At 33.3% G+C, this 14087-nt stretch overlaps 1 protein-coding gene across 2 annotated transcripts in view; it reads right to left on the reverse strand.

The window, feature by feature from the left end:
- Positions 1–343: 343 nt before the first annotated feature.
- Positions 344–14087, reverse strand: part of LOC149798250 (uncharacterized) — a 47509-nt gene continuing 33765 nt past the window's right edge. Inside the window, exons 16-26 of one of the 2 annotated variants that reach the window (XM_089963379.1) lie at positions 13611–13730; positions 12479–12630; positions 10864–10999; positions 10354–10503; positions 8718–8847; positions 4220–4293; positions 3416–3553; positions 2856–2981; positions 2218–2369; positions 1274–1409; positions 344–649 (exon numbers count right to left, since the gene is read on the reverse strand). In XM_089963379.1, coding sequence (XP_089819505.1) covers positions 569–649; positions 1274–1409; positions 2218–2369; positions 2856–2981; positions 3416–3553; positions 4220–4293; positions 8718–8847; positions 10354–10503; positions 10864–10999; positions 12479–12630; positions 13611–13730 — 1395 coding nt within the window. In that variant the 3' untranslated portion in view covers positions 344–568. Of the gene's footprint in view, positions 650–1273; positions 1410–2217; positions 2370–2855; positions 2997–3415; positions 3554–4219; positions 4294–8717; positions 8848–10353; positions 10504–10863; positions 11000–12478; positions 12631–13610; positions 13731–14087 lie in introns of both variants that reach the window. The other variant, XM_089963378.1, reaches the window with a different exon arrangement.

Here is a 14087-nt window from a genome sequence, read left to right on the forward strand (position 1 = left end):
AAAGTGGTTAGAGCGTAAAGCTCGGATGAAGAAGGTCGCGGGTTATAACCCCGGCCGAGTTATACTTAAGACGTATAAAAATGGTACTAACAAACGCTTCGCTAAGCGATCAGCATTAAGAGGTTAGTGTTAGGACTATTCGGCCTGGTGTCAGGATAATGCGACTGGGTGGAACATTGTGCTACATGTCTGTGGCATGATGCCCTAGTTGTGGACATCACTATAAACTGCCACACTGCAGACATCGGAGCGATATCACACACACACACACACACACACACGTCATATTATTTTCTCCGGACGAGGAAACCGTAGCCTTTACATAATTTCAAAAATATTAAAAGAGAATAAGCACATTTTATTAAAGCCACACATAAATTATAAAGTTATCTTCGCCAAACTTGCTTAATATGTCACACATTTCATCAAAAAATGCAGCTATTATTTTCGTCCATATTATTTGTCCTCGAAATCTCCAAAGTAAATGAATTTAATTGTACATGTTTTCCCATCGCTGTAACCATTCCAGTAAGCAATAATAAATCCATTCTTAGAGGTGTCTGTTCATTCAAATTTGCTTAAAATTGGAATAAGTTTCGAAGTTACTGAGGAACTCGGCAACGACATCGTGACAGAACTTGAATTGTTCCTGAAATCATACAAATAAGGTTATAATACCTTTCAGTTTATATGTTATTATTATTATTATTATTATTATTACTATTTCTCGTGTTATGTAGCAGTAGCAATGAACGATATATATATATATATATATATATATATATATATATATATATATATATATATATATATATATATATATATATATATATATATATATATGTTGCGTCTGGTGTTGGTTGGGCGTCTGGTGTTGGTTGGATTTGCTTCTTCTTCCTCTGCGATTGTTAATATATATATATATATATATATATATATATATATATATATATATATATATATATGCGGTATTTTCTGTGGGTTCAAAACAATAACGTTACTTACTGCATATGGTGCAAACAATGACGCCGATTATGAAAAGAATTAAGCGATACATTTAAATTTTTTTTCCAAAACTGACGAAGTTTTCCGGTAAGCTGTTTGTAAAAATTATTACTTTGTTACACTACTTAAAAACGTTTAAATGAGAGCAATATGCAAAGTGTTCGCAAGACTGGAACTAATGTCATAAACCTATAAAACTTCATTATTTCATTTTATTCAACGCATATTTAAACGTAAAGTAATATTCGGAGTAAATGTGATGCCTTACGTAGTTTGGTACAATCTGAGGCCTTCGTATCCGCATCTGTCTGAGCACAGAGGAGACAGCAACTTCGCTGTCGAGTTTTAGTCGTTCAAGGATCGTTGACACGACACAAAACAGTCCACTTCGTTCTGCCCCATTGCTTAACAGAAACACAGTTATAATTGTTTCAAATTTCTCTTTTAAAATTCCTCGGCAAAATATAATTAATGCAAGGTAATAATGATTGTTTCGTATTTCAGAACATATGACCAATTATAGCACTGGCTTGGCAGTTGTAAAAGTGGAATATTATACAAATCTGTGTTTACCGTGACCTTAGGTGATCGTATATAATTTTTGGTGTGTAAACATGTTACAATTATTTAGAGCGCATCCGTAGACTTGGAATTTAAAACAATTTCAACACAATGACAACTAAGACGGAAAATAATTATATGTTCCAGACCAACTGTAAATCAGCAATACATGAATAGATGTAGTGGTCCCTCGCAATAAAACAGTTCATGTAAGCCTTAAAAGTATACAGTGATATAGGCGAAGTCGCCTTATAACGGAGTTAGCATCATATAAATAAAATCCAACAGTATCACTGCATTGGCTGCACTTTTTGAATAAAAGCTGCTTAGATGATCATGGATTCTAGTGTTTTGGACAATTTTAGTTGATTGCATAAAAGTAATTATCTACGACGAGACAGTTATTGATTAAAATAATATAAATAGAAAATCTCACATGAACATTTAATAAATATGAAGTTTATTCACCACCTTCGAATTCTTAGTTTCTAAATTTTCAAATCAAAACATCATATAGGCTCCTCGTCAGTTGACTATGCTGATGTGTGGCCTTATTGTTATGAAACAGCGTGAAAAATAAATGTATAATATTAAGCTAACATTTAATAAATGTGAATGTAGTGTGATAAATATATGTAGATTAATGCTTACAGACAATGCACAACGGTGGGTGCAGACTTATTTTTCTGCTGCCAGTTTTCTATTTCCTCCAAAAACATCAAAAATAGGGCACAGTTTGGAGGTGTGTTGTCACTTTGTTTCCAGAACGTACAAATAAATTGCTTGACTGTTAACACTTCACCCTATAAAAATAATTAAATGATTTCAAAATACTAATTTTAGTAGCTATTAATCCTGTTGACATATTACCACGTGATAATCGTCATCTGGGAACAGTGACTGGCCTTTTGATTGCCATGACATAGTAGGAGTAGGAGTATAATCATAGTATTATTATTATTATTATAATCACCCAACACAGCTAGCGTGATACATACAGAGCAAGACACGCAACGCTCATTGTCACCGAATACAGTTATAAGGTACCTGATCTCACGATGTACAAACTTGAAATGCGTCCATGACCTAATGTGAACAATAGTTTACATAGTAGATACGAAGTCTCGTCATTTGATAAGTTGTTTAACTCGATTTTATTTTAAAGACAAATTGATGGTGCATTTAGCAATTATATATATATATATATATATATATATATATATATATATATATATATATATGTGTGTGTGTGTGTGTGTGTGTGTGTGTGTGTGTGTTATCAAACCTACCGTGTGTAAATGGGTCAGATTTAGTAGTCGGTATTTATGTGTGTCGGTATGACCTGTAGATTCTAAATCGACTTCAACTTGTCCATAGGTAACGTGATCACCTGTCACTGGCCAATACATCCCCACCTGAAATACAGATACCTAGCAAAGGAACAAAGATTCAAGAGACCATTGTCCATCAGTGTATTGTAGGGAAAATGTTAAAGAATGCGTGGAAATGTGCATGCATAGAGCTCACAATTATGAAACTATTAAATCTGTGTGAAATATTTATTCAAACTTGAAAGCTTCTCAGATGGAACACTAGCTAGCTCATATATATATATATATATATATATATATATATATATATATATATATATATATATATATATATATATATATATATATATATATATATATATGTGTGTGTGTGTGTGTGTGTGTGTTCTTTTTAGAATTATTAATTTTGAACTCTATCACTGATAATCAGGACTTCATAAAGCATTTGTACAACCAGTATAAGACGCTAACATTTTCAAGATTGCTTCGAATAATTTTGTTTCGTAAAAGAAACTTACTTTTTCTTCTGTTGTTATTTCGTTGTCTAACATAACTACGGTGTGCACATGGTTGTCAATAATGAGTCTCAAGAAGTCCTCCACGGTATTTGGTAATGGTGTCTGTGTCAACAAGAAAGCGTTCTTTCTTTTGTGGGACTGTTGGAAAATGAGAAGCAAGAAAGCATGAATAAATAAGCCAGTCAAACGGGTATATGTTGTGTTAACTTTCCACGGGATCTGTTCAACATAAAATATCTTTAAAAAAAAGAAAATATGTAGAAGAATAATTGGAACTATTTTTCTTGAGCCATTTTAGCGATTTGAGTTATGCCAAAACCAAATTTTCAGTAATATATTTTAACACTGTTTTGAAAGAATATTAAACTTGTTTGTCTCTTATAGTCAACATAAGAAAGATGTTAAAATAAGGTCCGAAACAACATCATCTATATCGTCGAGATGAAAAATATACTTCCCTCAAACTTCCATTTTTAAAACGCACCACAAGATACATATTTGTAATCAATTCTGAGGTACTAAGAGTGGGTTACGAGTTGTACTGTTATGTCAACTTGTCAAAATGTGTCTTTGTCTTACTGTTATGTCAGCTTGTCAAAATGTGTCTTTGTCTTACTGTTATGTCAACTTTTCAAAATGTGTCTTTGTCTTACTGTTATGTCAACTTGTCAAATCGTGTCTTTGTCTTATTTTCACCACCAGGCTGGTAAAGCAAGAATCGATTTTGTGTTTGTCGTCGTGGGGATTACAAATTAAAATAGGAAGCAATTCAAAACGTGTTCTGACAGATTTTAGAACTATTACCGGCACAATGACGGCATTGATGTAGTCGGTATCGCTTGCTTTATACTTCACTAGTACAGGACGATATCTTGAAGCTGAAATGAAATCATTGTCAGAGATGTTGCTTTGTTTCATTTATTGATCTTAAGGAATTATTTGGTTTTAACAACAGGCACCTAATTCATGAGATCCATTTATCAATTAAAATTTTGTGAAATCTGGCACGTGTAAAAGAAAGATTACCTTTCCCTGAATGCCTATGCATGTACACTGTACATGTTCATATGACGTAATTAACACTGTCGCATTCTAAGATATCAAGCATTCTTAAATCCATTCAAACTTCACTGATATAGAATGTTCTCATAATTAAAGATATCAATGTTCTCCATTTACATTATTGCATTTATATTAATTCTTTAAACCATTACAACCTCACACAAAAGAAACAAGAACGTGCAATAGCCTTAGGGCCATAATAATTGACTGACATAAATAGCGCATGCAATAACCTTAGGACCATACGGATTTACCAACATAGCACATGCAATTGCCTTAGGACCATACGGATTTACCAACATAGCACATGCAATAACCTTAGGACCATACGAATTGACCAACATAGCACATGCAATTGCCTTAGGACCATACGGATTTACCAACATAGCACATGCAATAACCTTAGGACCATACGGATTTACCAACATAGCACATGCAATTGCCTTAGGACCATACGGATTTACCAACATAGCACATGCAATTGCCTTAGGACCATACGGATTTACCAACATAGCACATGCAATAACCTTAGGACCATACGGATTTACCAACATAGCACATGCAATAACCTTAGGACCATACGGATTTACCAACATAGCACATGCAATAACCTTAGGACCATACGGATTTACCAACATAGCACATGCAATTGCCTTAGGACCATACTAATTGACCAACATAGCACATGCAATAACCTTAGGACCATACGGATTTACCAACATAGCACATGCAACTGCCTTAGGACCATATGAATTGACAACAATAGCAATTACTGCTTTGACACTTCTTCATAAAAACGTACTGGAGTATTGATTGCATTGCACGACTGTATAATCAGAGTAATTTAAATTCCTGGGCATTCCAAACTAAATTAACGAACAGAAACGAATCTAATTTGGAAAAAATTACTTTTATTGAATGACGTAAATTATCATTCTTAATTCATTTTTAGATATCATGAGACCCAGTTAACCATGTACAGTATAAATAGATATTCCGATTGGTCTGACCAAAGTTTCAAATGAAGATGACACTATACTTTGCACTGGGATATAATACTCTGATACAACTTAAAAGCAGCCATTTAAATCTAGGAGTTATAACAGGCAGGATGTAATCATTAGAGAGTTTTCCTTCGACCACCTCTAATTCGCCTTTTATTTGAGTTATCCTCTGAATCCAAATAAAAATTCTGCCACCTGTAACTTTGGTCTCTATGAAAAAATTATATGCAAAGTTGTACGAAACTGGTCATGTCGTTATATCGATGCCAGCATTATATTGATCATGTGGTTAGGGTATGGAGTAAACGTATGGGAGCGCTCTATTGTTAGTGTTTTTTCTCTCATTCACATCAGATTTTCAGCAATGTTGTTGGCATGGTTACTGCGGGACAGTTTAAGAAACGCTTTAAAATTTATTAGAAGACATGAAACAGTGTAGACCAATAACTATTTGAAAAATAGATCATCTATATGAAATCCATTGGTTCTCTTAACGTTATTTTGATTTTTTTCTAAGATAAATAGATTTCACTGGAAGGCTCAACAATGCTGTGAATAACATGGCTAAACATCAAAATTGTCTTAAAATTGCCTTTGATCACAGCGAATCTGTTACAATAGTTATCCATGGACAATTTGAACACCTCTTAATTTAGTTTTGAGACACAAATATAACAATTGGCGAAAATTAACGAACTGAAATTGAAAGCATTACATCAGAAACTTTACTAATTAGAAATTATTCCCCAATAATTAAAGTCGATATTTAAGAAAGATAAATTCTTTCTACCGTGAAAAAAGATTATGACACAAACGTTAAATTTTACCCAAATATCTTGCAAAGACAGTTAGACCATGTGGGAGAGGGAGACTCACAAAAGTGTATAGCTGAAGAAGCGCACGTCTACTCACCGAAGACAAAAGAAAATGGGAGAAAATCAAAGAACGCTTACGTGAAATTAATTAAATTGAGCCAAAAGTAAACAAACTGCAACCAAAAATAAAGAAGAAGGAACCGAAACTGAAGTCAACAGAACAAACATAATAGTATTTCTGAAAATGGGAATGGAAGTGCAACCTTAGGTTAACAGAACTTTGATTATTCTAATTTATATCCTTTTATGATGTATTAGTAAATATCAAATGTTAGTCAACTAATAAAGTAATTTAGATGATTATTTGCGAGAGGGCTCGTGTAATGTTTTGAAAAATTATAGTCTAACCCTTTTAACATAACTTGGCAAATAAGCAACCTGGCGACGCTACCTTCTGATCATGGTTTCAAGTACTTCACAACTTTTTTAACAAACAATAGAACTTTCCCAAGCAATGTTATCTGTGTAATTATTTTGTGAGAAAAGCATTTTTTAGCCAATCTACCGTTTCGTCAAATTTTGTAAATTATCATTTTTTCCTAGATTTAAAATAGACATAGCAGTCGTTTTTGGAATAATAAAGCCTTTTCCAGTTATATTATTTCGAAATGAAAACTATTTAGGAACAAATCAAATAAGGACCACCTTCTGCATGATAAAAATTGAATCACCACTGGGATTCTCTTGAAGTGCACGGCCCCCTCTTTCTTCTTTCCTCTTCTTGAATGATGTCACCTCTGTGAAGCTGAACAAGCTACAAATATACCAATGTGCCTCGGTTCTAAAGTGACAGTTATGAGAGAATAGACTGCTGCTCAGACTACTTATTCAGGAGGGAAGGTGACGTGAGAATAGATACAAACCGCGTAACAGGAATTTAAATCTATAATAATTAAAATAAATCTAACAGGATTTATCCGTAAATTTAAAGCGAAAAAGACGATCAATTGTGAGTGGTTCGCCGTACGGATTAGATGATATTTGGAGAACTCGTCGCGGGTAGGATAAAACCAGGTAAATAGGCCGGACGCATTCAGCTAGCTATAGGTTGCACAACCTTTCCATAAACCATAATTTAGTATGAATGAAAATATAACAAATCCAATATATGCATAACTTTGATTTATCAATGAGTGTGAAATCCCAATAGAAAGAAAATAATAAAAATGAGCTTTATGCTCTGAGTATGCCAACAACTGCATGTATGTATGTATGTATGTATGTATGTATGTATGTATGTATGTATATGTATGTATTGTTAAGATTCTATGGTCTTAAACTAAGTAACAGAAAAAAAAGAAAAACAAAGTGAAACCAACACACTTTGTAAAACGTAACAAAAAGCAATTTAATTTTTTAATTTATAGGAAAAAAATTAAGAGGAACTTACAGTATTGTGTATTAAGTCAAAGCATAATCCTAACAAATGTTTACGACAAGTCCAAAAGAATAGAGTGCTCCGAAGGAATTCCAGATCTCGAACGTACTGTTGTGTCAATAGCTTTACATATGCTGAAGTGTCAACGGCCTTGACGTATCAGAATGGGATTGTCGAAAACTTCTTTGAATGAATTCGCAATAATCCAAGAATAATATTTTGGTCCAGATTCAACGAACACTTTGTAATTGTTATGAACCCCACTCCCTCAAAAAAAATAAAAAAATTTAGTCCTCTTAAATTATATCTAAACACAACTTTAAATTAATCTGCAAATTGATTTTAAAACTAAAACATAGGAAACAGGAAAGATGCTATCGTCCACCTCTTCGACTTTATATACACCCTACTTGATCTATGTCGCAATACCTACCACGTAACATATTTCACAATACATACCCACGTCGCAACAGAAACCAACTTACTTAATCAGCCAATGGGAATTCATCCCAAAACATGTAAACAGGTTCATTATTAAAACTGAGCTAAATAATACCTATTTATAGCTCACTGAAATCAGCATTCATGCACCAAAAGTTTAAAAACAAAATATAGTTATACCTAACCGTATGTATGTATGTGTGTATGTATGTATGTATGTATGTATGTATGTATCTATGTATCTATGTATGTATGTATGCAGACACGTACTATTGTTTGACGGCAAGTCGCCAAATTAATGTCTATTAGGTACTAATTTAATGCAAAAATTTAAAAACTATAAACATGATGAAGTCCATTAAATCATTACGAAGATAAACCCTTCAACATAAAAGAAAGCATTATTTACTAGAAGAAAAAGATAAAAGCTAAAGATGTAAAATTTCTTTTAAATGTTCTTTAAATAAAATATAAGGTAAATTATCAAATCCTAAATATTAAAAGTCAGGCAATACAATACACTGTTTCATCTATTCAATTACCAGGCACAATATCATCGTATCGGTTTTTCTTTCTGTTCTCGGAAGTATAGGTTAAATCATATTCTGGTTCTTTTTCTTGGTATTCCAACTTGTCATGTCTTTGTCGCAGACTTACATCCTCCTTTAGCATCTTAATAATAATAATAATAATAATAATAATAATAAATGAAAAATAAATTCATTCAAAAAATATTTTTGAAAGGCTAAAAGGTCGAAGCTAAATGAACCTAACACATTTACAGCCATCAGGACCAGGGCAGACTCCCTAATCAGCTACATAGCTGGAATAGCGGGATGGTTAAAAATGAATTCGAATGCCTTGATAGAAACTAAAGCTAGAACAAAACATTATTCTGGAATCTGTAACAGACCTACTATATTTCAAACTGGGAAGTGCGAAGTCAATGCGAATCAGTCTGAAAACGTTCTCATTGCAATGCATTCTGATGCCAACAATTAGACCATTTCTTTATTACCAAACTAGGGTTACCAATTAAATACTGTAACTCGACCCTCCGTCTGAATTATATACCAGACCCATATCTATTCATTATTTTTAAGTGTCACACCTTTCAAGGGTCATCATTACCAAATGAGGGCCTTATGTTTGACTTCACAATATGAATTTGACCCTCGAGATTTAAAAAAGGGCAACATTGTTTTCTTTATGATTTCTTACGTCATTTGCTCGCAAATGATTTCTGTTGACAACTTTTCTCATGAACTTCCCAAGTGAGTGCAAAGAACGCTAAATTAGCGAGTGCACTGAGAGATGGCTCCAGCTGTGATAACAAAAGAACGAAACAAAATGCTTAGTGATGGTTCCGCATGATCTGACACTTAAGTCATCAGGGTGAAATAACGCTGTACAGAATATGCGGAAGTAGCGATCTGAACAGTAAGTGAAGTAAGCAAACCCACTGCAGCAAACTAGCCACGTTGAACTCTAGCAGCTATGGAAGGATTATGGACTTGATTTCACAAACATGTGGTACGACCACAGGACAGAGAAAGTTGTTTTTCCAGGAAGGTCAAAACGTTGTAGGATTTCAATATCCAAATTTATCAAATGCCACTGTACAGTAGGGTAGGCATAGCATAGTATCGTTGGAGTAATACTCCATAAGTGTGTGATTTGAATTTAACAATTTTCCAGTCATATCGCTGCGATGTCTGCAGTGTGACAGTTTATAGCGATGTCTATCACTGGGGCATCATGGCGCAGGCAAGTAGTATCAAGTCCCACCCAGTCACATTATCCTGACATCAGGTCGACCAGTCCTAACACTAACCTCTTAATGCTAAGCGACAAGCAAGGCGGCTGTTAATACCATTTTTTAAATAAATTTTTGGTATTACTCGGCCGGGGATAGAACTCACGACTTCCCGCATCCGGGGCGGACGCTCTAACCACTTAGGCCACAGGAACAGTTTAAATCGCTGTGTAAGAGAGCAATAGTAATGTCACCACAACACCACACCTTTATCGTTATTATTATTATTATTATTATTATTATTATTATTATCATTAGAACTCTGAAAATAAATTGTATCCACCAGTAAAATAACACGTAAAAAATAATGAATAATTAATAATATTTTCTCTTTAATAAACAACTGTATTGGGAAAACTTACTTCGAATTCAGTGTGCAGTTGACATTTTCCAGTTCTTCTGTCAGGCCTTAAAAGATTTGTGTATTTTTCGTAGAACGTGACTGAAGGCACACAAGCCATGACTGGCATCAAAGCCTCGACAACAGCTTCATGTAGGTACACATACTGCTCCTGTTCGTGATAATTTTAAAATGTCTGTTACCATAACAAATACACGCGCGCATATATATATATATATATATATATATATATATATATATATATATATATATATATATATATATATATATATATATATATATAATGAACTTTTTAGAACTATTTTGAACTTTCCAGTATTTCATTTGGCGCAATACATAATGAGAAATGCATTATAGTATCTTCATATAAATATTGTAAGCTCTCCTTCAAAACACATGTATTGTTGATTTTGTATAAAAATAGTAATGATTGTATATCAAGACACAGCAAGAAGCGAGATATAAATTATATGTACCGTACAGCAAATATACGGAAAGCCTATCCAAATACCTTTGTTTGGACCATGTTCACTCTTTGCTGCCTCAACTCGTAGATACATGCAAAGACGTTCACTGATCCTGTGTGCTTCCCTTCATCGTAGAGATAGTCTAATGCAATAAATGTCCCAGTTCGTCCCACACCGGCACTACAAAGATGCTTGATAATTTTGATCATTTACTTTCTTTTATAAAAAAAAACATATTCAGGGTATTGAATGTTTATTAAAGCCATTGTGTTAGACTATGGCACTGAAAACACACTTTGCTGATTACTGCAAAAACAGTCAAGACGTAATACATTGCATGACGTATAACATATCTCAAGAAGTGTAATACAGGTTTGACCTTCGCTGATTACTACAAAAACAGTCAAGACGTAATACATTGCATGATGTATAACATATCTCGAGAAGTGTAATACAGGTCTAACCTTTGCTGATTACTGCAAAACAGTCAAGACGTAATACATTGCATGATGTATAACATATCTCGAGAAGTGTAATATAGGTCTAACCGTTGCTGATTACTACAAAAACAGTCAAGACGTAATACATGGCATGATGTATAACATATCTCGAGAAGTGTAATATAGGTCTAACCTTTGCTGATTACTGCAAAACAGTCAAGACGTAATACATTGCATGATGTATAACATATCTCGAGAAGTGTAATATAGGTCTAACCTTTGCTGATTACTGCAAAACAGTCAAGACGTAATACATTGCATGATGTATAACATATCTCGAGAAGTGTAATATAGGTCTAACCTTTGCTGATTACTGCAAAACAGTCAAGACGTAATACATTGCATGATGTATAACATATCTCGAGAAGTGTAATATAGGTCTAACCTTTGCTGATTACTGCAAAACAGTCAAGACGTAATACATTGCATGATGTATAACATATCTCGAGAAGTGTAATATAGGTCTAACCTTTGCTGATTACTGCAAAACAGTCATGACGTAATACATTGCATGATGTATAACATATCTCGAGAAGTGTAATACAGGTCTAACCTTTGCTGATATTGCTGTAAAGTATACAAAAGCATGCATGCATGTATCTATAACGTAAGCACCCTATACTCTATGCCTAGATGTTTTACTTTACAAAACACTTTGCTTGAAAATGCTTTAATTTATAATTCATTTTTGATCAGGTACATCTGACTAACAAAACAGTGTAACACAATACATTTTGCATTATATATATATATATATATATATATATATATATATATATATATATATATATATATATCAGTTGTGTTTAATACGTCAAATTCAAACTTTTGCTAATGTGTTAATGACCTGGACAAGTACATTACATTGTTGAATTCCCATACAAGTTTGTAATATACTAAATAATAGATGATATTACCTTTTATGTTTTCCTTTTTGTTACAACTGTCCAGCATTCATCTAATGTTTGCCAAATGTCAAACTAAACATATATCTGATTATTAGAAGATTTTCTTACTGATTTTAAAGCCGCAGTTGATGCTTTCGTAGCGTACCTGTTAACAGGACAAGTGGAACTGAAATGATTTAAAATATTGCCTGAAGCCATTGGCGCTGAATATTTATCCAAAACAATAAATGGAACTCTACACATGTGTGTACCTGCAATGCACAAGAATTGGCATATCAGGTTTTCCCTCTGTGTTTCTGACCTTGCTCCATAACTGTACCAAAGAAGATGGCGTTTCTGGGACACCTCTATCAGGCCAGGCAGTAAAATGGAATTTAGTCACAATCCTGCACTTTTCGCCTGCCTGAAATGTGTGAAACGATTTTTTTCATATCAGTTTTTTCTTGGTTTCAGTTTCACATTTTGTGTCATATTATAGCTTTGGTTAACCTGCGATTTTTCATTGTCATTGTGGGTTTTTTCTTTCTTTTTTTCTCTGCTGTATCCATTCTTGACAGGTAACCTTAAGTATGAGCAATGAAGAAGCAGGGTTTTATTTGTCTTATCGACAATTTACCTGACTACTGTCGCAATACTATCAGATATATGATATGACACCTAAATATATGTGCCTTTTAAATTATATTCGCATACACTTTGGTTCCTATTCATTCATTTTAAAAACCTAATATATGTTTTCTACCTGTCTGTTTGTCTATCGATCTATTTATATATTTGTATATCTATCTATCTATCTATCTATCTATCTACATAATTACCTACCTAGTGAATGAAATAAGCTGTATTTTGAAACATGGTGGGAATGCAAGAATCATGCATCGTGTGCTATTTTCAAACATAAGCCAAAGAAGGAAATACGCATTTGAGCCCATAAGATCAAATTCTTTTGTAGATGCAATGGGAAATATCTGAACTTAGTAAATAGTTTTTGACCTTTGAAAAGTCTTGCATTATTTCTTCTCTTACTAATAAATATATTCTACTTATAAAAAAGGACATTTCTAAGAATAAAAACTTGGCTTCAATCCGCACGTTCCGTTCGGATGATTTAGCATTGTTAGCATCAGAAATTGGTATGTGGCGAAGGAGTTCTAACAATTTGATTATGTATGAATGAAAGGATTTTAAGCGCAAATTATATACACTCCTGAGGCGAAATGCATTAAGTTGTTAATAAATTATGCGCAAAAAAGAGAAATCTAGAATATATGTTTTACACATCAAAAGTAAGTCCTAAGATTCAGGAGGATTTATACCGCCAAAGGAGAAAAAGTGTACTTCACTAACTCTTCGTAGTATTCAACATTATATCATATATCATACCTGATGTATCTTGAATTTTCTGATCGTGTAATCAGCAAATACGTCCTCTGTTAAATATTCAACCTCCGTTGACCCATAGATACACTTCCCCTCTGATGGCCAATACTGTATGCACTTCACCTGTAAGAATACATTAATCTATTATATCAAGACAAATTAAAGCAATTCTTCGTTAATTTACTCTATAAAATATTACTTGCTTTCGTCTATTAATACAATAGTTTTTATAGGTTACTGCATTGGTATGAGAAAATATGAACAAGTTTTTCTAAGCAATGTTGCAAGACGTTAGGAGTGATGTATTACTCAGAAAAAAATGAGTTCGTATTTTCTCAGATAAGTGAAGTAACCATTTTATTATATTATTATATACTCATTTTGTTTTCCTACACAAGACCGAATGATAAAAAGAACACACTACAAGGAACAAAGTATTTGAATTTCTGCTGGATTCCAAAGCAAGTACACAATCGTAGG

This window comes from Sinohyriopsis cumingii, chromosome 6 (genome assembly GCF_028554795.1).
Source record: "Sinohyriopsis cumingii isolate HCF-2022 chromosome 6, ASM2855479v2, whole genome shotgun sequence".
In the NCBI taxonomy this organism is placed as follows: domain Eukaryota; kingdom Metazoa; phylum Mollusca; class Bivalvia; order Unionida; family Unionidae; genus Sinohyriopsis; species Sinohyriopsis cumingii.